This window comes from Phyllostomus discolor, chromosome 1 (assembly GCF_004126475.2).
Source record: "Phyllostomus discolor isolate MPI-MPIP mPhyDis1 chromosome 1, mPhyDis1.pri.v3, whole genome shotgun sequence".
Classification (NCBI taxonomy): domain Eukaryota; kingdom Metazoa; phylum Chordata; class Mammalia; order Chiroptera; family Phyllostomidae; genus Phyllostomus; species Phyllostomus discolor.
The window spans coordinates 85,223,606-85,251,132 of record NC_040903.2 but is presented as its reverse complement, the minus strand read 5'-3'; the positions used below and the strand labels follow the sequence as shown (position 1 = coordinate 85,251,132).

Below are 27,527 nucleotides of genomic sequence, written 5' to 3'. Positions count from 1 at the left end.
TGGAACTGGCTTCTGGAAGGGATAGATGGGCCAAGGTTCTGCTAGATCGAGTCAGATGATACCCAAGGTGGGTTTCCCTTGTATCAGTTCTATATAGAGTCTAGAATTGGACCCTACTTTGAACCTAGATTTACTGCCAAACCACACCAGATAGAAACATTGAAGCCTTTTTCAGAAACAATTTCCAGAGAAGCATTTGGTTGGTGGAAACCACCATCGCAGTCAAAAGTGATGCTATTTATTTTCTTCTGTTTTCTATAGTCATATGTATCTCCTGTGTCTATATCTGGAACTTTAAGAGCATGCAATTTTGATTGTCAAATTAGAAGCCTAAAAATAAATTTCCAAGTTGAGGTCAGAGCAGTAATACCCGACCAAGGGTTTTTAAGTTATTGTTTACTAAAAGAAAAACAATGTTTCTAATTGCTGCTATAATTTGTCAGACTTTTTGAGATCCTCAAGAAATACTGATAATAATTATCTTTATGAAATTTATCATGAAGACATAAACAAGGATGTGAACAAGGTTTTAGCCAGGAGAGCTACTTATAGTAGTGAAAATGGCAATTTGTCTAGACTTCCAAGATTTAGTTAAGTAGAGTATTTATACATAATGTTGACATTAAAGATGGTGCAACTGAGGAAAATTAATGACATGAAAAGATGTCCATGTTATGCTGTTTAAACAAACATCTAAATTTTGAAACATTATTTGAAGCATATAAATCTTTATGTACATACATGGAGAGAGAAAAACAATTTGTCAGGACATATCTCAAAATATCAGTGATTGTTGCTGTATGGTAGAATTATAAGCATTGCATTTTCTTTCTTAATTATCCATCTTTAATTTTCTACAAAAAATGTAAGTGACTTATGATAATAGTTTATTAAAATACATTCTTCCTAGACTTCTTTTAAAGGTGTTCACTTTTAAAGGTATTTCTGGTTGGAGGTACACAACACACCTAAGAACGTTTGGTTACTCACCCCTGTGACTCAGGTAGGCTGCGTGCCCCAGAACTCATTAAATGGAAAACAATGAACAGGGGTTTCCCAAGTGTAAACTAAAGGGAAAGTTTGGCCTTTGTCAGTAGATTTTCTATATACACTATTGGCTAAACTAAACACAACAATTTGTCTTTGTAGATAAAATTAAGTAGAAAATTATTCCCTGAATGGGATATTTTGAACAACTGATTGGGTGATTTTGATATTTTCTCTAAACCACTTTTGATCTCTGCATACTTGTTTTTCAGAGCCCAGTAGAATGCTTACAAGGAACATTTTATTGATGGCTCCCACAATGTAAATAGATCGTACAATTTATAGTGGTCACTAAAAATTGTCAAAATTTTATTGAGTAACTAAGTGTGGGCCCAGCACTGTATTAGACACAGTGGGGTATTCATATAATACACAGAGACTTATGTGATAAGAGGATCTCACAGTTTTGACACAGAGACAGATTAATTAATAATGTCTCATGTATATACATATATCTCTTTAAACAAGCAATGAGTAATATGAAGCAAAGTCATGGTAGGTCAGAAGAGGGAGAGGTTAATTCTAACCAGGGAGCAGGAAAGGTTTCTTAGAGAAAGTGAGATTTTTGGCTAGAAATAAAGAGAAGTGAAACAGTACCCTATCATTTGTAGGTAACAAATAAAATTTAAACTAGATTAAATAAAAAGGCATTTTATCAGCTTCTGTAATAAGGATGTCTTGCTATAGGTAAGGTAAGTCCAGAGCTAAGATGATGCTGTCAGGCTTAGCTTCCTTCTCGTTGTTGGTTTTGTCACATTCAAGTTCTCCACAAAAATGACTCCTAAAGATATAAGCTTACATAATTAGGGTTTACAGTCCAGGCCTTTCTCTTTCCCAGCAACCATTTATTAAAAATCAGTGAAGAGTATCATTGGCTCTGCTTGGGGACCTGCCCATTCTAAGCTAAAATCTGTGGCCAGCTATGTGTCCTACTGCCTGTCACTGTAGGGAGTAGGATAGGGTGCAGGACATGGTGACTGACAGTTTCACCAGATCACATAGAGCTGGCAGGAGGTAGCTTTCCCCCAAAATGCAACAGAGACATGCGTGAAACTAATGGGCAAACACTACCATTACCACATTCCATTTTGAATGGGTAGAATGTTGTGAAATAATATGAGCACAAAGCATTCATGAGAAAAGGGAAGAGCTTGGGCTAGGATATGAATGCTGGGAAATGCAAGGAATATTTTGAAAACAGTGAGGGTATGGTGCTTGTTGGGTGCAAAGTAATTCTATAGCAATGACTACAGTCTCTGAATTGACAAAGGTTTATAGATGTTTTCCTTTACTTAGACATTTTTACCTGGAAAGTTTTGCATGCATGCAACTGTAAGTTCAGCAATTATTTAAATGTAATGGGAACTTGCTACATGAAAGAGATGTTGTGATGAACACTTGTGAAAAGGAAAGAATTAAATTCTCACCAGAAACACTGACCTTTCATTTTCTGTTTTATACATTTGAATTTTTATATACTGACTTTGCTTAGAATAATGTATTCTTAGACTAAATCTTCTTTCAAGAAAGCAAATTTTTAATTCATTTAAAACATAACTTGGGCTCTTAGACCATTGCCTCTTCCTGCTAAATGTTTAATAAATGTACACAAATGATTCCTTGTATTTATATCAATAATTATAAAATCATCCACCAGTTTTAAAAGCTTCTTTGGACCAGACCTTTGTTTGTTCGCTGGCACAGCAGTGACTGAATGTGAGTTCATGTCATGAGGCACAGGATCCCCACGGGCCTGTGTGGTATTGGAGGTGGAAATGAGACCAACTGATGTTTTTGTCTTGTCTGTCTTTCACACAGAAATGGAATTAAAAGCCATGTTTTTATTATTTAGTATTTGTTGCATTGAGCTAAGATTATAGATAGATATAGAATTAGTTCCTTGCTAAATGAATTTAAAATCTAAATTAGACAGATATGCAAGATTCTCTCCTTGGGAAATAAATTGTAAAAGTGACAACTTAATAAAAACTCAGGAACAAACTAAAAAAAAATCCAGATAGAAATGGCAAAGTATTATATTAATAGTATTTTCTGGTAATGTGCTGAGGCATAGCACTCAAAGGTCAATTCCCAGTTCCAGTTCCTTTTTGAACTTCCAAATTTTAAGCATGGCACATTTCTTCACTCTGCATGTGTTTCTATATCTTCAAACTGTTTCATATTTTACAGAGAAGTTGGAATAATATATGAAATAATAAATATGAAGCTCTTCAAGTTTCTCAGAATAAAGTTTTCACAACAAAATGAAATAATTCACTGTATGAATTACATCTAATCTTTTATCTTACAAAGTAAGTAAATTAGGGCTGAAATTTTAGACTTTAGAAGTATTCCTTTCAAAGGGTGATTTTGAGAAACATGTATCTAAAATAACTCAATCTACAAAAATTTGATTCATACACAACGTTTGGAAAATATTTCACACTAGTCAAAGGTACATCTTTTTAATTTAATTAATAAGCAATGCATAAAGCAATTCCTTAGAATGATTTGTTCAGTCAGTGGTACTCAGAAATATGGGACATTTGAGCCACTTAAAATTATTAAGAAAAGAGCCATACAACTATTATCTGCTTTTTAGATATTTTGTATAATATTAAATATCATAGATTTCAAGCAGAAGAGCCAAATATGCCTTATCCTGTTTAAGTGCCTGCTTAAGAAAGGAACATTTTGTGAGATGCTGGATTAAAGATCCCAAGAGCCAATAATGATTGCAATGTAATATGTACTATAGAGATAATGATAACTTCAGAATACATAAAAATAGAAAAAAGTTGTATACAACTATGTTCCAATTCTTGGAACATAGAAGGTCCAAAGTTGTATACAAGTATTGTGCTACATTGAAACAAACCCATTACATACAATCACATAGAATTTGATTACAATGAGGCTGGAAGTTTTTTTTAGTAATGCATCTATGTTCAATAACAGAATCTCCTTATCAAAATATTATCCATGTCCCATATGGGGAACAATGGGTGGGTCAATGTCAAAAAGGACAAGATAAAAAGATTAGTGCCTGCCTCCTTTCTCCCCTCTAAATAGACCTGGCACACCTAACAAAACTGCTGCCAAGAGCATGAGAATGAAGTTGCAATTGTTGGACCTCATTTTCAGAATTCCTCTAAGTCTGTCTCTTACTCTCTGTTCCTTGTTGCCAATTTCCCTTAATTTATCAGCCTCTTTTTTTCTGATCCTTAGCTCAACTTTGTGTCTTCCTCTGATTCCTAATTCTTGGGTTTTTGAGTGCTGCTTTTCAGTTTTGAAGCACCTCCATAACTTGATTTTTGGTGATTTTTACCAATGACCTCATGTACAATACATCACAGGGAAGAGGCACCTACTCCTATTCTCTGTTGTAGCACAGTGGGGCCTGTATCAATCGGTTTATGACCCAACTGGACACTATTTGATTATGAAAGAATGACTTAAACTCAAAAGAAAACTTTTGAGTAAGATCTAGCAAAGTCAGGGCACATATATCACCACACCCCACTTAGATTGTTTAGGATAGTTGGCCATCGTCCACTGTGTATGACAGATTGGTTTCTATTACAATTCTTGGAACATAGAAGGTCCTAAGGAAATAATTAATAAGAGGATGGGTGAGCGAATAGGTAAATTATTATAAATACCAGCTATAAGATCTGGGAATGATTACACTGGTGTTTGAGCATGTGCATGAATTTGCAAAATACGATGAATCTTTAATTAGCAGAATATGTTTGGTGAAGATTCCCATTCATATTTCTTTTTAAAAATAATCAGGAAGCAACTTAACACATCTACTTGTCATCAGTTTGAGAACATCTGTGGTTTTAAAACAGCTTTGAAAATAGTTACTTGCCTAGATTAAGGCTTGACTTCTGCTGTGTAAGCAGTAAAGTATTCTAAATTCGTATACACAGGTACATACCCTCAGAGAGGGCAGTTCATAGAAGTACCAATTAGCCAGCTCACATCTTCTTCACACTCTGGTTCTTATAGGAATATATAGATGTACACTCCACACACACACACACACACACACACACACACACACAATTTAGTTAAAACAAAGAAAAAGACAAAGATAACAGACAATAGATGCACCATCCCAATTTCTTGCATGAAAAACTGCACATTTCCTCTAGAAGTCCTAAATAGGGGTGTTTACAGAAATGGTTGACGAAAGCAGCCTGCACTGTCATATGAAACGCTTACTATTTAGCAAGGGAAAACATCCTACATACAATGCATCTCTCTCCATCAGCTGCTGCTCGGTTTTTGTGTTTTTTTAGATTGATGGGCTGGACGTGGACAGCTTGTTTAGCAACATTGAATCTGTGCATCAGCTATCCGCCAAGCTTCTGTCATTGTTGGAAGAGGCCACAACAGACGTGGAACCGGCCATGCAAGTCATTGGTATGTTTATTCTCCTCTTCGTCTACAATGCAACAGGAAGTAATATTTCAATAGGCTCCCTTTGCTTTGGTTTTATATTTCTGACTCACCAAACTTCCCAGGAGGTATATCAATGCTAAACCCATTGTCAGGCTCATTGTAATTACACAAACTCTGTATTTATTTTGAAATGGGTTTATATCCATTTGCTGAAGTCTCTCAGTAGCATAAGCACAACCATTTGCTTTTTAGTTTTCAATCTTTCAACCTCTTTGCCTTCCAGATGTTCTCATTTTGTTTTATGACTAACACTTGATCCTTAAAGAATTAAATATTTAAATACTTTAATAGCTTTATCGATTTTAGTCACATCGTTTTTCACATCTATGCCTACAAATCCATTGATTTTTGGATTATAAATTTTTTTGTGTGAAGGGCTTATATGATTTGTAAGATAACAAGTTCAACATTTTTCATGTTTTCTTTTTTTCTATATTATTTCTTTTTAAATATGTTTTCACTCTCAAACAGCCATAGATTATTTTCTTACTCTGGCAAAATTTTTGAAAAAAAATAGAGATATCATTGGAAACGTATTAAGCTAAATTTTTATTCTCTTCATTTCGTGGGAGTTTCATACATGAAAGTTTGACATACACCTTTTTGTTTGGGACAGGCACAGAGACACAAATGCACATTCACACCTATGTCTTTATTCATTATGTCTTTATTTGTTCATGGAAATAGAGTTATAAAATGGTATGATATTGATTTTGTTTAGTATTTATGGATGACCCAAAGATGAATAAGCAAGGTTGATCTTATATGAAAGGTGAATCAACCTGGCTATTTGTAGTATTTTACAGACCAAAATGCCAATTCATTCAAAAACATTCTCCCACAAAAAGGTTTAAAATTCAATCATTTCTTGCAATTAAATGTTTTCATTATATACTGTTTGTGTTTCCCCAAAATGTATTTGTTGAAGCCCTAACCCCCAATGTGATGGTGCTTAAAGGTGGGGATTTTCAGAGGTGATTTGGGGTTAGATGGGGTCATAGGGGGTGGGCTCTCTTGTGGAGGGATTAGTGTCCTGCTAGTGAGTGGAAGAGAGAACAGAGTTCCCTCTCTCGGTCCCTCTCCACCATGTGAGGACACAATAAGAAGATGACCTTCTGCAAGCCAGGAGGCCCTCACCAGAAATCGAAACCTTCCCAGGCTCCAGAACTGTGGGAAATCAATGTGTGTTGTGTAGGCCACCCAGTCTTTGTCATTTTGCTATGGCAGCCTGGGTTGTTGACTAATATAGTTTCCAATATATTGTAAAAATATTTTCTAGGGAGAAAACGCTATTCATTACACCTTTAGTTTGGATTTATTAGCCATTAATTTATTAATTCACTCAATGAATAGTTGCTAGCAGCAGCATGTTCATGGACTAAGATGCTGCATGGCAGTGTCAGGTATCAAAAGATGAAAAAGTTCATCTCCATCCTTCCAAAGTAGGCAATGAAACAGCTTCTTGAATTGAAGATATTTGTATAATATACCACCAGAGTAGTTTCTACACAGCTGTAATCCCTCAGAAGACAAAAAGAATATTTCTAAATGGGAATCAGAGAAAGATTCTTGAAGATAATACTTGGGCTTAGAAGTATAGGTCAGACTTCAACAAGGGAGGTGCAGGTTGGGAAGACTAAGTAGGAGGCAAGAGTACAGCATGAACATGAGCATGGGCAGCAAATGCCAAGGGTGCTCAGGAGATGGGGAGTGGCCCAGTGAAGCTGGAGTGAAGGCTTTATGTAAAAGAAGAATGAAAAATGAATCTGGAAGTATAGGATAGGGACAGACCATACTAGGAATCAAAGTTCAGAATTTACTCTGCAGGAGTCATTAAAAGTTTTTTCAGCAAGGACATGATGAGACACACAAGTTTCTGCAGAAAGAAAACGATGGGAGGTATGAAGAGAATGAACAGGAGAAAATGAGTCTTCCACCAATGGATATGTAGTTATAAATAACACAGGTATGTGATGACAGGCATCTAGGCTAAGGTGGTTATAGTAAAAATAAAAAATAAGGGCCAGATTCAAGAGAAACATGGGCAAAAGCATGAAAAAGATTCAGGGGTTGGCCACCTGTGCTGGAGTCAAAGGCAACTCCAGGTTTAAGGAGATGTGTAACCTGACTTGCTGAGAACATTCTAATTTTAGCCTCTTGTTCAATCATCCAGTCCAGTTTAGCATTTTCCCTGGATTTTCTCCTTTTAAAAGAAAGATCATTATCACTAGCTGTGTTTCAAGAGATCTGGTAAAACCTCTACATTGTACTTCAATGTCTGATATAGTGTCTCCTAGTAGAGGGTAAGAGTCAGATGCATTTGCTAGACTTCTCCCAGCAACATAAATGCTGAAAGACAGGCCATCTCTCCTCTTCCATCCTTCCTAGTTTCAAGGAAACTTACATCTTCGTTTAAAGGACAGCATGCAGGGCATTGGCTGATAAAATGATGACGTTGGAACAGGAGCAGCTAGCAGCAGCTAACTGCAACGTGTCCTGCTGAGGGTAGAAGATATATCTGATGCTGCAGATCCTGCCGTCCACTTGGTCTGTCATGGTCCATGCTGAGTGGCACATTCCAGGAACTGTGAGAGGCATGAAGCCACCAGGATAAGAGTCAATGGATTTAGCAGGAGTGCAGGGAATGAAAGATTAGACTTAAGTATAGCATGTGTGGGACATAGAGGCTGAGCTGTCCTGCTGAATAGCATCTGGGTGCTGCTGCTACAGTAGCTTACTTATGATGTAAATCTATAACATGTTATTGTTGTGTAACATGTTATTGTGTAGATATGAAATCTATACTTATTTTGCCTTGCAGTAAAGCAACCCAGAAATAAGGATCAAATGTACACATTTAATAAAATTAAGTATGGAGGTTCTTTTTCTCAAGAAAAGTTAATGATAAACATACAACACACAAAATACTCACCATCCACCATGGGGTCCTTGATGCTATCACTAACCATAGATAATCAGAAGGCAGAGATCTGCTGAAGAAGCAGCGACATTAAAAACTAGTCACTATTTAAAAAAATGTGCCCATTACTTTAAAACATCCTTGGCATTTGTCACTTGCTGCCCATAATTTTTGTTCATGTTACTACTTCTACTTTGAATCTTCTTCTCAACCTGGACCCCATTGTTGAAATCTGACCTACACCTTTAAGCCCAAGTGCACATGATTTAATGCATGCAGCTTGACTTCATTTAGGTCAAGTGACAATCACCTTAAATTGATTTCTCTCATTTTTAATTCCAAGTTTCCTTGGGCCTGTGAGCAATATAAAGCAATGGCTATTAATGAGTTGGCATCGTAAGTAGAAGAGTTTGCAAACAGTTCAATTATGACAGTTTTATAACAGTATGATCCAATGAATCAAATAGAAAATCAATTAATTCCAATAAAAGTTTAAAAGTGTTTAATTCAATTTACAGAATCATAGAAGAGCTTTTGGAAGCTGATTGTGTCAAAGTTGAATTCTATGACCTTATTGTAAATGCTACTGTAACTTTAATAATTAAACTGCGAATCAGATGATGATACAAATACGTATTTTGATGGAGCTCAGCATGACAGTGAAATAATGTTTTCACTATAAAAGAAAATCCATGGAGCAGAAATGTGCTAGGATTGATGATGGTGCATATGTAGTAAAGCTGTACTGTCCTGTTAGCTGAAGTGGTAACTAGTCAAAATTCATGCATGGTTTTAGATATACAAAGTTAGACTGAACTGCACGTGACATTTGAAAGACAGAGTTGATGTTAATTTAGAAAATAATCCTATGCATGACAGTGCACAGTTTCTTAGCTGCTGGTTACTAATCAGCTTTTAGAAATTACATTTTGTTCAAGATCATTTGAGGTATTTTGGTTAAAATAGTCAACACGCAGAGAAAAAGAGTAATTTCAGCTTTTCAACCTTTACAATTGCAATTATTGAAAACAAAATTGCAAATGGGAAGACACAAAAATTTACCTTTACAAAAACAAAGAATTAAATAAATATTAAATAATAAGAGTTCATATTGCATAAAATATTTAATTTTGAAATTCTGTAAATATATCTTGGAAAACCTGACTTATGGAAAGAAGATTTTGCTGGAGCTCCTATTTAATAATATAAAGTTACATCCTGTACCAGGTTTTGCAATATCTATATTGCATAAACCCTAAATAAAAACAGCTTATTTTGCAAAAACAAAAAACCAAAAGAACACAAATGGAGGCAAAGACATTATCTATGAAGATATTTGCACCCAAATATTTACACATTTCAGCAGAGATTTATAATCATTATGTTAATATCTTCCACTTAGTAGAATTTTCTGAGCTGATTAGGGGTCTTTGGGCTCACAGGGAAGTATTTTCCCAATTAAAAATATTATGATTTACATATTTTAACAGCAAAATAAATAATGGTAGTATTAGATTTTAACTCATAGGATAAAATAAATATTGAGTCCATATTAATGTAAATAAACAAAGAAAAAGGAAAGATCTCCCTTACAGTAGATTTCAAATGAATAAATGTAGAAAGAAAGAGGGAAATAGAAAGTTACCATTAGGCAAACACTATGGTCATAATTATTGCAGACAAAAATCCACCAATCAATGCTAGATTTAGTGGTTGAAAGTTTGAAGACAAATATACTTTTCATAGCCTTCCAAGTATCTCCTACGTAATGATTGATCTCAAAGGGAAAGATAGGTGGGAACTTTACAGTAAGAAGCCACACAGAGAAGACTTTATTCAAGTGATCAAGGTCACAATACCAGGAAAGGACACACAGTTACAGGATGAACTTGTGATATACTATGTCCAAGGGGGACATGATATCATATCTGTGGTACATTTGCCCAAGTTTGTGCAATCATGAGAAAACAATAGACATCAGCAAACTCACATGAAGGCCACTCAACAAAATAACTGATCAGTACTCTTCTAAAATGTCAAAGTCATTGAAGACTGAGAAGGTATAGTCTTTTAAAGGTTGTAGGAGACTAAGTAGGAGTAATAAATAAATGCAAGGGGGAACATCTATGTAGGTTCTAGAACAGTGAAGGAACACTAGTGCTGAAGCAGCCTAAGTGTCCCTCAGCAAACGAGTGGATCAAAAACCTGTGATACATTTATACAATGGAACACTATGCAGTAGAGAAAAAGAAGGAGCTCCTTCCCTTTGTGACAGCATGGGTGGAACTGGAGAGCATTATGCTAAGTGAAATAAGCCAGGCAGTGAGGGACAAATACCATATGATCTCATCTTTAACTGGAACATAATCAACAAAAGAAAAAAGCAAACAAAACATAACAAGAGACATTTAAATTAAGAACAATCTGACAATAGCCGGGGTGGGGGGGCAGTCAGGGGAAAACTTTTTAGGAACTACTAGATAGAACACATGGACAAAACCAAAGGGGAGGGTGGAAGCAAGGGAGGGAGGTGGGATTAGCCTGGGTTGGGGGAGTGGGGGGGAAATGCAGACAACTGTAACTGAACAACAATAAAGTAATTAAAATAATAAATAAATAATCAAAATAAATAAATAAATTCAAATGAGGTGTTTACTTTAATTAATAGTATTGAAGCAAACTTCATTTCCTTTTTCTGACAATCCTACTATGGTTATGTAAGATGTTAGCATGAGGGAAGCTGAGTGAGGACTATTTGGAAGCTATTGGTATTGTTTTCGCAACTTTTCTATAAGTATAAAAGTAGTTCAAAATATTATGGTTTAAAATATTATGGTTTACACAGAAAACAATTAAAGATAGCCACAATTTTAAACTTACTAATCATGAATTGCAACTTTGAAGAAGATTATAATTAAAACAGTAAGGCTGTATTTGAAAAATAAAGGGTTGGAGTCATATTTTTACCCACTGACCTTTTATATCTAAGCTAGCCCTGTGGCTTGTTTTGGCCAATAAAATGTGGCAAAAATGATGTTCTACAACAGCATTGCGACATTCACTCTCTGCAGAGGGAGAAAGATGGCTCAGATTACTCATTTGTTCCAATCAACACAATCAAGGCCTTGGACCTGTGAATAAAGCCCTCCTCAGCCAGCTGGCCTCCAGCCACAGACTGCAGGCACATGAATAAACCCCATCCACGCACACTGGGACATGCCATCCCAGCTGAGCCCTTCTCAAATTGTCAGCCCAGAGAACTGTGAGCAAACAGTGTTGTTTTAAGCCTTTCAATTTCGAGGTGATTTTGGGAGGATCTGCAGCAATAGCTAAGTAATACAGTTTCACTGAGAAGGGATTAATTAATTCAACTCAGATGATGAGAAAAAAGGTTGGTTTGGAAGGTATGTTTTATGCTGGGACTTGAAGGATTTAAAAGGTGGATATTGGAACTAATGCCTTTCTAAATGACAAATCGCATAAAGGCCTCCAGGCAGGAGAGTCTGGGGAATTCTTTAAAAGCACAGCAATCCAGTGTGGCCGAGCATCGTGCCTAGGAGGGCTCCACCACCCGCACATGGCAGCCATGTCCCTGCAGAGTTCAGTGGCAATTTCAACCACTAAACCCCTTTCAGTAAACTTCTTCCACCAAAGCTCCTACATTTCATAATACACACTGAGTCTTGGGGAGGTATTCCAAGATCATGTTACCACAAAATGAAAACACACAGGTGTCCCATTTCTCTGTCCTTAGATGACATGAATGAGAGTTAGGGAGTCACAGCTCCAGTATCAAGGGGGAGACTTTCCTGATACCCAGATAAACCAGAAGGAAGATTTTACTCAATAGTAACCTTGGGGTTTGGATGAAGCCTGTGCTTGTAGAGATGAGAGCTCTGGGGACCTGTCTGGACTATCATGCCAAGATTGAAACTGGATTTTAGAATCTTGACTCAAGCAGGCTGTCTAAATAGGAAATGGGTTCTAGATCTTTAGAGATGGGGCTATGAGATGTGGCTCTTATTTCCACCTAAATTGAAGACCAGTCTGTAACAATTTAAGAAAATCATGAGCAAGGATAAAACAAATAAGATGATAGTATAGAGTTTAAGAGTACAAGAGTTTCCATATCTGGTTGGCTTAGGTTTACATCCTGGCTCACTAGATGTGCAATCTTAGGCAAGTTGAAAAATCTCATTGAACGTCAATTTTTCTTGAAATCTGAGGCAATAATAGATACCCCACAGAGTGCCCATGGGGGTTAAATAAATTGTGGATGAGTAATGATAGCCCAGTTCCTGTCCTTAATAAACATGCAGTACATGGTGTTAACTGCATGTTGTTATCCTGAGAATATTAAGTTTACCTGTTTGCAAAGCTTGATTTTTTAATGTATGACACAACTGAATAAAGTGTGAATTTTCCCCCAGAGATCCTGATCATGTTTTTCAAACAAATCAGCTTCACTGGCTGTGTGTGGTTTTTAAATGCTCCCAATATCTATGCATCTCGATGACTCATATATCTAATAAGGCAAGACATATTTTTCTCTGAAGGGTGATTTAACATGTCAAATATCATTTCCACATTTGGTAGAGTGTATAGCAATTGCAGTAGCCACTTTCCAGAGATGGTCCTCTGGGGACCAAGCTGGCTGGTCATCACACTGCTATGTGGTCTAGTCCCATATTGACTTTGGACAGCACCTGAGACTCCCTGTGCCAGCAATAGGACCTAAGCCTTAAGAAAGGTTGGCAATTTCTACTTTTGTGATTTGGGGAACATGACATTTAAGAAGTCCAGCTAACCTGCACAGAATACTACACAGAGGGGTCACATGAAGAGAGATTGGACCTGAAACTATGTAGAGTGAGAATGCGGCCCAGCCGTCCCAGTATCCCAGCTGAGGTCAGCCTTCCCTGGTGAAGTACCAACTGGTGAATGAGCCATTTTGGACCATCTAGCCAGTGAAGCCCTCAGAGAACTATGGCCTCTGCAGACATCAAGGGGAGCAGGTGAACCGCTCAGCTGATCCTCGCCAACACACAGAATCCTAAGAGAAAATCAACGCAGTTGTTTTAATGCACTAAGTTTTAGAGTTCTTTGTTACACAGCAATAGATCAGCAAAACAGGGCTTGTGCCTCCTTTTGCATTTGCAACAATGTTGTCATGTTCCAAAATATTAAAGAAAAGGCTAAGTTACAAATACTTAGAAGTTTACTTTCTGTGCCTGCTTCATGTACACTGGGCTGGAAGCAGAGCTGGAAGAAGCCTTTGGGAAAGGAAGTGCAATTTGTCATAGGCCTTTCCCTGCTGCCCTGTGGTCCCACAGAAGTACTTTGTTCTCCTAAAACAGTGTCTTTTGTATGTCCCTGAAACAGGAACCAGTGCCGTTATCAGATTTTGTGAGCAGAGCATGGGCTATAGACAATTCACGCTGTGATGCTATGTGGGAAGTACCACAAAGTAGCTCTCCTGAACAATTTTTCCAGTTGTTGTCCTGTTATATCATGTGTGTTTTACTCAGGACACACATGGGCACACATACCCTAGGGTGTTCTGTCCAGCTAGGACGGGTCCGGAGGGTCCTGCACACTGGAACGTGTGAGCCTCACAGGGGTAGACCCAGACTCAGCAGCTGGAAGGCCAGGGCATTTTATTCCGGATGGTGGCAGTAACAGTCAAATGGTCAGTCTCAGAGAAGAGGAGAGAAAAAAAGAGGGCAAGGCTTCAGGGTCAAGAACATATATCCACACAGGAAAGAGAACATCAGCAGAAGGCAGGGACCAGGACTCCGTGTGAAGGCTGGACCTCCAGGCTCACAACTGAGGTCGACATGGGTCCCAGGACTATATGGACTTATTTCTTGTAATAAAAATAAAAGGCTGGCTTAGTAGTAAGTCCTACAGTTCTTCTCTCCTAGGAGAATGGTAAGTTCTAGGATGTTCTGCTGGTGGAGCTGGCTGGTGGAGGTCAGTGCATTCTCTGTGCGGTCACATGTGAATGGAGCTGTGAAAAATCAAATGCTTCACAAAAACACATGGAAATAAAATCCTAAATTCTATGATTGTAAGAGTTCTCTGAGTCCCTGAATGCCTCCCCAACCACCAGGAACTGAAAAAGAGAATTGCATGGGCAAAGGTGCAGACTTGAAGGTGCACGATCGCCCGAGAGCATGTGGACTGTGCAGGGAGAAGCTCTACCTTAACTCTGGCTCTGTCCCCAGCGCTGTGGCTGGGGGCAAACTGGCCGGGGCAGGGAGGACTGTGCTTTCCTGCTTGGAACAGGAACCTCAGCAAAAGGACTTAACCAAAAAAAGGCTGTTTTCCCTCAGAAGGCAAGAAATCTATAATTCAATAGTTCATGACTGGGGCAGCTGCCTGCTGTCTCCTTGCAGCTCTTTCCTTCATTGTATTTGATGTGTGGCATTTGGTCTCATGGCCTCAGGATGACTAGTTTGCGGCTAATCACGCTTCCTGCAGGAAATAAGAGCAAAACCACCTCTTCCCAGGATTTTTTCACTGGGGTGGGGGGCGGGGAATTGGAAAGCCTTCCCAGTGATGTCTACCTACATGTCGTGATTTCATTTCACACACATTGTTTCATTTTGTATACATCCATCGGGGGGCAAGAGCAGGCTTTTTACAGGCAGTCTTTCTCACCACTTTGTCCTTGGCTGTGCAGACACCAATCCTAATTTTCTTTTCTTTGTTTGTGCCTTCTCACACTTTTCAGCAGACTCTTTCTTTTCTATGCTCCCTTCAGTGTTCGAGCTCCCCAGCATTCTCTTCTCAGCCTGTGAACTCTCCTGTGTGGCCACGTCAAATTCATAGCTTCTACCACACAAGTTTTATGTCCCTTTCCCAGACCTTTTGCCCTTAATCCCAGACTCATGTGTCCAAGCCCACAAAGGACTTCTTCACTTGAATATACTGTAGGTGACTCAAACTCAGTACATCTACAAGTGAACCTTGTCTTTCCACCTAAACTCTCCCCTTATTGTGTCACCGCAGTCTATCTTCGGGTCACCAAAACCCGATTCCCGCAATATAAACCTGGAATTACCCTCTTTGTCTCTCACATACACTTAAAGTCCATTTTCCTTCCCTCTTCTCCACCATCCCTGCTTTTGCTTTGGTGGTTATAGCTAACATCTATTGAGCATTTGCACATGCTAGCTGCTGATAGAAATACATATTTAAACTCATTTAATCTTTCAAACAACCCTTCTGTTGTTGTTGTTCCAATTTACAGATGAGGAAATTAAGAAACAGAGCAGTCAAGTCTGTTTCCCAAATGTTACAAGAGTAAACAGTAAAACCTGGACTTGAAACCAGGCAGTTGATATTAGAGTACCCTCTCTTAACTGCTATAACTTCCTATTTTATCCCTCATAAGTAATTTCATATGTTATTATAGAAGCCTTTCAAATGGTTTCTCTTTTCCAGTCCCACTAACTCCTTTTCTAAATTCTGTCTTTTGTATGGCTAACTCCCAGAGAGATCTTTCTGAAACACATACAGTCCAATCATATTAGTCTGCTGCCTGAAATCCATCAGGTTTCTCCATCACCTCCAGGCCAAAGCTCCAGCTCCTCCCAGAGACACACGGTCCTCCAGGATCTGGCAGCTGCTGACCAATACAGCCCCTTCTGAAACATCACCACAGACATGGTATCAGCAGCCATACAGGACAGCTTGCAGCTTCTGAACAGATCTTGCTCCCTCAGTGTGCCTCACAGCTCCTATTTCAAGTGCAGACTGTTAGGAAAATAGCTCAAGATCCTCAAGGGCAGAATAGGCAACCCTCTGTGTTTTACAGCTCTATTGACTTATATTTTCCCTTCAGAAGTCCCCTGAGAGAAGTTCTGGATTTTCATATCTATAGTAGCTACCAAAGCGCTTGGTGCATAATCATCACTCACTGAGTTATTGCCAAATAAGGATGAAGTAAAGACTATAACTACTTCATTCCTTTGTATGCCATTCTCCTAAGAAAGCCTAGGAAAAGGAGTTTGCTTGAATATCGTTGGTTTACCCTGGATTACTTACCTGCAGGAGATGTTCATTTTGGAGCGGGGTCGGAATAATTCAGAGGCCTTGCTATAAGGCATGGCACATCGTAGGCACGGAGATGAGAGTCTGGAAGTAAAGGAGAGGTGGGCCAACAAGAGGACACAGATACATGTACATTAGTGAGGGGAACAAGGTTCAACACAGTAGTAGTGACACCAGGACTCAACATGTGTTCAATATTCTTGGGACTTGTTTTCCAAGGAGGTAACTAAGGACATTTAAAAAGGGTGCATTCTTTTTCTTTAGCCTTTTCTATGTCAGCTAGTGCAGAAAGTCAGGTTGTAGAATTTTCTAAAAAGCACATGATAGTTATTTTATAGGATTCTGGGGCCTTTGTGACAGGCATTGAGAGGTAAGATTACCTTTACTGGTCCCTTCACCACTTCTAATCATCCCTTCAAACCCACCTACATTAGATAGAGAAGCTGTCCTTCACCACTGAAGAAACGCAGCTGAGAGTTATGTTACCGTGGAAACAGAATTTTTTTTTTTGCTGCAAGTCACATCCCTTCATCTGCACTATTATAAAGCAGAATACATTGGTAGGGCTGGGAGGAAAATCAAATGTTCTGCCCGCCAGTGTTAAACTTGGTTTTTGGGTGAATAAATGACTTTCAATTAGAGTACTTAAATGTCTTTTAACTTTAATAATTATTATTAGAGCCCCAACAGAATTTTACTTGGAAAAGAGTAAAATTTTGACTCTGCTGTTAGGGGAGGTATAAATTCTTTCGAATGAGACCACTTCAGTTAAAGAAAATACAAACGAATTTACAATTAATAGTTTCATTGTATGTAAAATAAATGTCTTTGTCCTTTGTTTTTTGACTCTCTGACTTGGTCCTATTGTGGGTTTATGAGAGGGTCTTTACTGCTTTCTTTCCTTGTCCCTAAGCAGCTTTGTAGTGAACGTACATATTTACAACTTCATCTTGTGCTGGGCTGTGTGAATTCGGATCCTCTCTCCTTGACTTGCTCCTGAGTGTCCACTGAGCCTGGCGCTCAAAGCCGACTCTGGCCCTTAATTCCCTCACCCAGCCACGGTCCTCTCTCCCATTCACCACCTGGCTCTGTCCCTGGGAAGCTCTTTTCATCTTATGCCAATCCTAAATTTAGTCACTATTCTATTTTATTTTCTCTTCTTTTAACTACCCCATTTCCTATTGTTTGTGTCACTGTTTTGAAGGAAAAATCTACAAGACTTATAATGCTAGAGAGATCAACTCAGTGCAATCTCAGTAACAAAACAAGAATTCCTTATCCCTTCAGTTCTGAAGATCCTCACAGTTGCTGAGTTTCTGAGCAAGTCCAAAAAAAAAGCATGGGTAAAAACACATGCAGAGGGAGATGAACACAGATACATATACCCATGCACAGAGTCTAACTATAATCATAGGGAAATCCCATATACTGAAAAGGGAAAAAAACCTTTCATTTATTGGCTGGATATAAGTTAGAAAAATACTGGTGTTTTAATTCTAGAGATAGTAAAGTAACACTGAGAGACAAGTGATATTAACTGAGCAATTTGTCAGTGCCGGGCACTGTTTATACCCATATCTCATTTAATTCTCAAATTCATTGAGAGAGTTACTATCACTTATTCCCAGTTTACAAATGATATAATTGAGGCTCAAAGAATTATCTTAAAGCTGTTCCTGAAGCCACCATACAAACCCTACATGACAGTGATTTCTGATTCTTTCCAACTGCATCCCTTTGCACAGGGCCCAGCAAGGCTCTGACGTGTGGAGGGCTGAAGCCTAACCAGACAATGAGAAAAGTGTGGCCTGTACTCCTGGGTTTGCCAACAACAAGTGATGTGAGATCAATGACAATTTGATAACATGAAGTAAACACATTGCCTGCCACCTATAATCATACTATTTACTCTAACACCAGTCATAGTGGCACTGGACTGGAAATTTAGGTTTTTGTTGCTAAAACTTTGGGAAAATAATTTATTTCTTTAAGCTCATATTTTTCTATTCTTATTCAATAAACATAAATAACTTCTTATCTGCCCGTATACATAGGGAGTTGAGCAGTTAATGTGTGCAAAACATATTAAAAATGCAAAGAGCACTTCTCTTTCTGAAGGAAGAATGCCTTACCAGTCCAGATTAGTATGTTCATATCACCGCCAGCCAGCTCTGCCTCAATCATTATTAAATCCAAACCTGCAATGCTTTTGAGAGCAGACCCTATCACATATTTTTTGATGTGTATTGTAAATTATTTTAACATGATGCAGAGGTGGATAGTAGATGCTTAATACACATTTTTAAGGAAAGGAGTGGGTGGTTAAATCAAAGCATTCTTTAGTGTCTTTGTGAGCTATCAGTCATAGACTCCGTTTTGTCATCCTATCAAATTAATTGCTTAAATGCTTAGACACAATTAACTCAAGTTGTTTTATGAAAAGACAGTCATCCAGGGGTGTCCAACCCATGGCCCGCAGGCTCCATGTCACTCAGGATGGCTATGAATGCAGCCTAACACAAAATCTTAAATTTACTTAAAATCTTTTTATGCTCATCAGCTTTTGTTACTGTTTGTGTATTTAATGTGTGGCCCAGGACAACTCTTCTTCTTCCAATGTGGCCCAGCAGTGCCAAAAGGTTGGACACCCTGAGAACCCTTGTTAATAGTATGATCCAAATAATGTTATTGTTATATCCATTACTTTAACAGAAATAATGTCCAATTCTTTTATTATCACATAGAAGGAAATACTTTATTTCTTTAAACTCTATTGCTTGTCTTTCAGATAACCTCAGGAAATGTCAATGAAAAAATAATTTACCTAGGGCCTCAAATCTGAATTCCCATATTTTAATAAATTAGCAATAACTGTTTCATTTTGAGCATTCCCTATGTACATACTATACTCTGAACTTCACACACACTATCTCTTTAGTTTTAATGACCCTATGAAGATGGATCTATTATTGTCCCCATTTTATAGGTGAGGAAATAGATTCAGAGAGTATAAATAAATTGTCCAAGTCATAACCTGTCCAAGTCTAGCACAGCCTGATCCAAACCCAGAGGGACTCATTCTAAAATGCTGCCCTCAGCCAGGCTCCTGCACACCAAGTGCAGAAGTGACTTTGCAGCCAAGTGCAAAGTCACTTCTGAGAAACCCAGCTTTCATTTGCTGCCTATATCCCTTAAGCTCTTTATCCTTTGTTTTATAAAAGAAAAGGAGGGAGGGGGATACAGGAGGGAGAGAAAAAAAGAGAAAGGAAACAGAGGGGAGAGAGGGGGAAGGCTCATATCTTCCACCCCTTCTGAATAACCCCAGGGATAAAGTGGGACCCATCCGACTTCTAACTAAGCTAGTCAACATTGCTGAATAATAAATGTGTGAAGGCCCAGTTGGGTCTGACTTGATGTGATTTTGCCTTTGTTTTACATTTATCAGGAGAAGCATTCTTGCAGATTAAAGGGCCACTGGAAGATATTTATAAAACCTACTGCTATCACCACGACAAAGCGCACAGTGTACTGGAGTCCTATGAAAAGGAGGAGGAGCTGAAGCAACATTTGAGCCTCTGCATCCAGTCCTTAAAGTAAGGCCTTTCAAAGGATGATTTCTCTGTGTTCACAGTTGCCTGGCAGGGGACATTTTAACTGGATGTAGATGAAAGGTCTCACGTAAATCCTAGGTTTTATGAGCCTGGCGGAAAGCTCTACTTCGAGTTCCCTTTATGAAAAGCTGATGCGCCAGAAACCCTGATTGACTTTTTTTCCCTCCTGTGAGGATAACTAAAAATAACATGGGGAAAATACAGGGCTCTGTAGAAACAGAAAAATGCAATTTCAAAAAGTGAAATGTAGAAGAAAAGTCCCTCCTTAAAGCTGCTGTTGCTTGCCTGCTCCACATAGATCAAGGAAGAGGGGAGACACTGCATGGCCCCCAGAGCCCCTGGGCACAAGGAGTAATGAGTCAGTGTGCTGTCCGTTGTCCCTGACTCTCTGAATTGCCCCCACCTCCCCCCAGAGGGGAGGGTGGTGAACACGGGCCAGACCCTGCTGGAGTTTGTTTCAGGAATATTAGTCATGCCTTCCTGAATTGTCTGTGGGTGGTGCTACATAATATATACATTTTTTATCTAGAAGAAATCTCTATGCACTATAAAAATCTGGAAAATGTATGAAAACATGAATAAGATAAAAGCCCTTGATATTCCATGTATTAATTTCTCACTAAACCATGTATTAATAACCATAGTTTGCATTTCATTTTGATCTTCTCTATATGCATATATGTGGACATGTGTTTGGGGCGATTCTTTTAAATGGAATTGGTATCTCACTGTATATATCATTTTCTACCGCACAAAGCTTAAAGCCAAAATGTTTGCCCTAGTCCACATCTTACCCAGTGCTTCTGTTGTGGTCTTTCATTTCTCAGGATTACCTATTGTCAAATGGTTTTGATTAGGCCAAGAATTAACCAAACAGAGAGAGCTGTGATGTATAAATCAATGCACACCAACCTGTCGGACCCTCTGGTATATCCCCCTTGTATACTGTAGAGTAGAGGCCAATATGGGGGTCCTGATGGACTACAAGAGGCTGGTGGCTGAATCAAAGTGAAGCAGGAGACTAAGGGAGACTACTCCAGAGAAAGTCTTTCCAGGAGAGAACTGGGACTGAAAGTGGGTTTAAACTGGGCCAGAAGAAATGTTAAAAACTAACTTTATTGCCCTCTACTGGTCATTAAGTTATTACACTCTTTAACCATTTTCATGCCCATGCTGTGGAAAAATATATATTTAAGTTTCTAATTCACAAAAATTTATTTAGTGCTTATGCTGTAGCAAGCACCATTCTGGGTGCTGAAAATACAAAAATAAATAAATGTTAGACCCGACCCATAGGAACTCTGGACCTAGAATGAAAGTGAAAAATCCTGTAGTAAGGGAACATCTAACACCTGGATCATCAGTCCAACTCCAGCCCCAGGAATGGCATTCCACACGGGAAGAGGACATAGTTCATTACTTGGACATGTGCCATTAACAGCTAACAGGAAGTGGAGCTGTCTCTTCAGAGGGGATGAACATTAGTTTATTATTCATTAAAACTTGGCTCCTAAGAGAAAGAAATTGACCCTGCCAACATATTCAAGTAGCGCTCCATATCATAACCTTTAAAAAGCAACTAAAAACAGAGGCAATTTTCAACTTTATGAAGTCCAAATTACTGAAAATTGTTTTCACACCCAATGGTTTATTTGATCTTTTTCTGAAAGCTTCCAGTTATTGCCCTGGTGTTGTCCCAAATCGTGTGTATTCAGCACCAGTCTGATTTTAGGGAACAATTTCAGGCACTGGAAGTTGCTGTGGTTTAGAAAGCACAACATCCAAAGGAAGTAACATTGGCAGAATGGATTTTTAAGGAAAAGAAAATCAGAATAAAATAGTTTAAGTTAGAGTTATTTCCCTAAAAGTTGCCTTTTCATGAACATAAAGTTAAGGATGAATCGTACTGGTCTGCCTGAAAGCTGAGAGCAGTAGAATTATTGACATTACTACACTACTGACCTCAATTGAGCTAAGCTTTAAATTCTCAGAAACAGGTTTTCAAACAGGTTTATAGGTCAGAGAGAGTCTGGAACGCCCAAGGGCTTGGTTTCCCTCACCAAGTCATCAGTCAAAGCTATTACTGTGGCTCTGCCTTTCCTTGTGGCTAAATAACAGAGCCAGGTGCGCAATTGCCAATTGCTAGTGAACATTAGGAGGGGCCCCCACTCTGTACCACGCAGGAGATATTAGAGGAAGTGGGTCTGAAGCAATGTCTGCGAGAGAAGTGACTGACTTCATGCTTGGGAAGTTAAAGAGGATTTTAAAGCAACTTTGGTTGTATTTAAACCAAAATTAAGTAAGTTCACTGATGGCTTAATAAGTAAATGTTTATTAAGATTGCTAGATAATGTTGAAAACATTTAACAGATACATGTGTGTGTGAGAACTCACAAATATATGTGAGTTCTTGCCTCTTAGGGGCACATCTTCTAGTTGGGTAGATAAACTAAACCATCCAGAAAGTTTAATAACACTGCCAGAGTTAATTTAAATAACACACCAGAAGCTGTCACAGTAAGATTATGGACTAATTTCCAAGAAGATGGTAGAGAGATTGTTTGGTTCTATAATAGACCTAAACTCATAACCTTTGGCTATTCTTTGAAGCCCAGTATCTTTCAAGAGAGAAAATAACATTTGTAACCAGAAAACGATTTTGAATCCCTTTAAAACGTTAGGGCAGTGTTTCTAGGTGTGTGTGTGTTCCCCTGCATCAAATCAACCGGGGATGCATATTAAAAGTGCAGATTCGTAAACTCTGCTCCAGACAAGAAAAAAAAAAGTATGGCTGAGGGTTCAATTCAGGAATTGGCACATGAAAAAGCACCCTCAGGTGACTGTGGGTGCACACTCAAAAACTACTTTAAGAGAATTGTCTACAGTTCTCTCTCACTGTTTTCCCTGAAGTGCATGGGTCCTCTGCCCCATGGCTATAGATACAATCTATGCAGTAGTTTCAGGGCATGGGGGCCTTAAAAACAAAAAGATTAAAACTATATAGAAGCACAGTGCTGCACCTGCCTCTGTAGCACACAAATTGGAAATCTGCAAGTTTTTACTTATTCAACGAGGAGTGTTTACACGTTGCACTAGTGACCCCTATGATTACAGGAAATACTATATTAATGCAGCCTCTAAATTTATGGAATTTATTTGCTAAAGATCTAGTTACTCAGCCTCTTTGGGGTTACTTAAGGTTTCTCATCTGTATGAGAAAAGTGAAAAATAGAATAGCTATCAATGCCAGTGCAGCTATAATTAGAATGGCCTGTCTGCTGCCTCCTTTTTCTGTGTTTTTCTAGTTATAAATACTGCCAAATCCCTGCTCCTTTTCAGAGGCCCTAGAGATCTGTTTATTTTTGTAATAGAAAAAGAATGAAGGGACTTTTCCAAATTTCGTGGTAGCTGGAAGACACATTTCTAGCTTCATGTCTACTTATAAATTTATCTACATTTTTCTTCCCAACTAAGCCCATCATCCATAGAAGGAAAACTCCTGACTTACAGTCATCTGGGCACTTTGGCTGCTCATATTTCTGCCAAGGCTTCTCCATTCAGGGAGGAAGCTAAAAGTTCACCCAACACAAACTCTCAAAGAATAGATTTCAATTTGTTTACCACATTTTGTACTTCTTAATATTATTGTAATTGACTGCCCCACATAAAAAAATCACTTCTGGAAATTCTTTCAGTTCTTTGTTATGTGGCATCATGTTTGAACGAACACTGTAATCCTTAAAGAATAGCCACATAAAAACTTTTTTAAAATTGTTAGTCATATTATAATGAGCTCACGAGTGTAGGAAATGTAGCTGCAGACATATTGAGTTAGTTTATCCCATAACAGGGTAAATGAACACAATTTAACTTCCTCCTGAATTGTCCTTGGTTGAGGGTAACTTCTGGAAAGCTTTTATCCTAAAAGAGAGATTTAAAAAATAATAATACGCAAATAAAGAAGAGTTGCTATAACACACTGCCGCTATTTCACCATGCCAACAGGGAAAACCTGTTGCAGATCTCTCAGGTCCCTTTTTAAAATGTTATATTTATATTAAACACAGCCTTTAACTTCTATTATAATATGTAGGTTTTATTTTATTTGAAATAAATGAAATAGAAGGAAAAAAAATGTCCATGTCTTTTCTAGGAGTAAAAAGAACAATCTTTTCTTTTAACTCAAAGTATGTGTTTTGGTTCTGAAATGACTACATTGTTCATTTGTTTGTTTCCATAGAAAATTGCATTTTTATTTTTAGTCAACTTCTCCCCCAAATTTTCTGATGTATGATCCACTGCGCATACTGGAAACATAAAATTCCTCATTAGAAGGGAATAGAAATTGGGGAAAGAATGTGAACCTAAAGGAGATGAATGGAAGGAAATATTGGGCAAGGAGGTAACGGTGGTGCAATTTCTTTCACTGAAGTAAGAGTTATTTTAGGTTAATTAAAATTCAGCATAGAAATTTATCATTGAATTTTTTACAATCATTGAATATGAAAATACCATCTATTGTGGAATGTGGTTAATTTTTTTCTATATTGAAACATTTACTGCATTCCAAAGACTGGAAACTGGAGATGAAGGTGCTCACTTACTGACTCCAGTTATTACTTTACTTCTCTATAACCGCATGAGACTTTTAGAGAAAAACTACATTACCCTTATCCCTGAAATTCAACTTGAATGAGTCATACTGTTTTTATTGTTAATTAATTAATTTGACAAGTATGTTTTAGGCTCCTGCCATGTGTCAGTCACTTTTCCAGATACTGGGGCTACAGCAGAGAACAAAGTAGACATAAATCCATGCCCTTATGGGGATGGGGGAGTGGGGAAACAGACAATAGACTGAAGAAGTCTAGAGCATATTAAAAAGTGACAAAGCATCATGAAGAGAAATAAAGCAGGGAGTGAGGATAAAGAGTACAGTGGGAAGCAGGATACAATTTTTTTAAAGGTTGGTCAGGGAAGGCTTCACAGGGAAGGGACATTTGTGCAAAGAACAAAAGGAGATAAGGAGTGAGCTTTATCTGGAGGAAGAGCAATCAGGTGGGGCTGCACGTGCCAAGACCTCCAAGCAGGAGCCTGTCTGGGGGCTGTGCAGAGAGCCAGGAGGCCTGTATGGTGCCACAGACGGGAGAGAAGGGCATCCACAGGACAGGGGGTAGAGAGGAGCTGAAAGGAGAGGCGGAGCACACTGCCTTGGAAGGATTTTAGATTTACTTGAGCAAAGGGAAGGCACAAAAGCTGGCAACACCTTGTGAAAGTTTCTGTGGAATTCTCTCATTGTTTATAATCTGCATCACACTATATACAAAAATAGTACAGAGCATAGTTCTTTTCTGCAAGTCAGTCATACTTTTCTTTGTAGTCCTCTCATCCCAGTTTCTCCTACTATTATGTTTAATAGAATATTTTTAGAAATATATACAAAAGTTGACCTTTAAATCCTTTTTCAGCTTATGGAAATTTACTAACTATAATCTGAGTCAATAGTTTTTAATCTTATAATTTATGGTATAAAACAAAACTGGTGAATATATACTCAGATAAAATTTTAAGAATATGATTATAAAGTAATGAGACCAATTCTATAAAACATTCATGAAAATGATTTATAACTATTTTATGCAGTAACATTTAAAAATTTGTATAATGCTTGCATATTACCTCAAATATGTGGATTTACATGAGTTTACTTTTCCCCCCTCTCTTACAGGAAAATATACATTCAAGAGTAAGTACTTTTACTTTAATAATAAAAATCAAATGTAAAAATCATGAAGAAGAGCTGTTGAATATTTCTGTACAAATTAGAATTTTTAGTTTTTACAATTATGTTTATTGCTTTTAATACATAAATCAAGATTTTGAAAGCATTTGCAATAGACATTATTGATGCACTTATTTCCAATTTGTCTGAGATAATCATATATATTAAATTCTTATTACATGTACTTTACTAAACTTTTAGAAGAATCCTGGAATATAATTTACTTAAATCACATGTTTGCTGGTGCCAAGAACTCTCAGGAACCTCTCATCACACATACGTTTAAGAATCTTTATGTGTCCAAAACAGTTTCCTAAGAACATTAGTCTTTAAAAAATCTCATATTAATACCATAATGTTTTTTGAAGGTGCCATATATGAATGCACAAAAGAAAAGACTCCTTATGCATCATAGTAAAATACTGTGTTTCTTCTCATTTGGACTTCTGTGTGATTTACAAAGAAAAAAAATCACATCCACATATATAACATGAAAATGAAATAGTAAGATGAAAGAGTCGGTCACTAAGACCATTAATTATCTTATAAAAACACACACATACACACGCTTTGGAAGATACCCATTTTTATGTAAGAAAACAATGCTTAGTCTGACTGATACTGAAAGGATGATATTGAGGTACACACAAACTCAAGTTTATAGGGCTTGAAAAAGCACGTGCCTAGTTTATCATGGTCAGCAACTACCTAAGTCCTGAGTTCCCAGTCTGTGTGTGTGTTTGCTTGTGTATGTGTACACCCCACTCTGGAAACTTTACATCAAGGAATACAAAATTTACAAATTAAAAATCACATTAATTTAACCTGTAAGTACCTGTCACGCATGATTTGGTGCAGAACAACCATGAGGAAAGACCGAACCCCAGAAGTGGAGTGGAAGAGTCAGGCTTCACCCAGGACACCTGTGGTCTGAGCCAGGATGAGAAGTTAGTTTTGACGTACCAAATGAGCACCCAGTTCTCTCACTTTACAAGTCTTTTCTGTCAAAAGGACAAAAATCCTACAGTATAAACAGACATGTGGAGGTTTGATCTATGAGTTCCCAGATCAGGGATCACCTGAATTTGAAGATGTATGAAACAGAATAGGGCCTTCTGGGGCTTCCACACACCAAGGCCTGCGGGGCTTCTCTCCACTGGTAGTTGATAAGGATGGGTGGGGGTAGGGACTGCCATCTCATTGTAAAAGCTTGTGTCCCTGGCATCATTGTGCCTAGGACTGGAGAGTGGCATAGCTGGATGACTAAAGAGGAACTTCATATGCTACAAATTCTGCTTAGGTTCCTTTTCCTAAAGCTTAGGTGTTTATGAGAGAGAGGCAGGGGGTGGAGAGAGAGAGAAAAGGGAGATATTCAGAGGAGGATAAAGAGAAAATTCTTTCTCTGTCATACAGTTCACGTGCACATGCTGCTCCATACAAAATACCTACAACAAACAGTACATTTTATTGAAATACTTGCTTGAAAAAATTGCGCTAGTTTTTTTGCAGTGGTCCTGTGGTGTGGGAGTTAGCAAGCTGTGTATGTCATCTCTAGCCTGTTCTGTACATTGAGAACTGAAAAAGAGGAAGAGTATTCACAGCGTGAGGCTGGATGAACATCAAAGCCCAGTCTGCCATG

The 27,527-nt window shown here is 38.1% G+C and overlaps 1 protein-coding gene across 2 annotated transcripts in view; it reads left to right on the top strand.

The window, feature by feature from the left end:
* ARHGEF38 (Rho guanine nucleotide exchange factor 38) overlaps window positions 1–27,527 on the top strand; it is a 132,490-nt gene that overhangs the window by 68,160 nt on the left and 36,803 nt on the right. Inside the window, exons 3-5 of one of the 2 annotated variants that reach the window (XM_028508281.2) lie at window positions 5,355–5,478; window positions 19,941–20,088; window positions 25,835–25,852. In XM_028508281.2, coding sequence (XP_028364082.1) covers window positions 5,355–5,478; window positions 19,941–20,088; window positions 25,835–25,852 — 290 coding nt within the window. The remainder of the gene's footprint in view (window positions 1–5,354; window positions 5,479–19,940; window positions 20,089–25,834; window positions 25,853–27,527) is intronic. The other variant, XM_036025735.1, reaches the window with a different exon arrangement.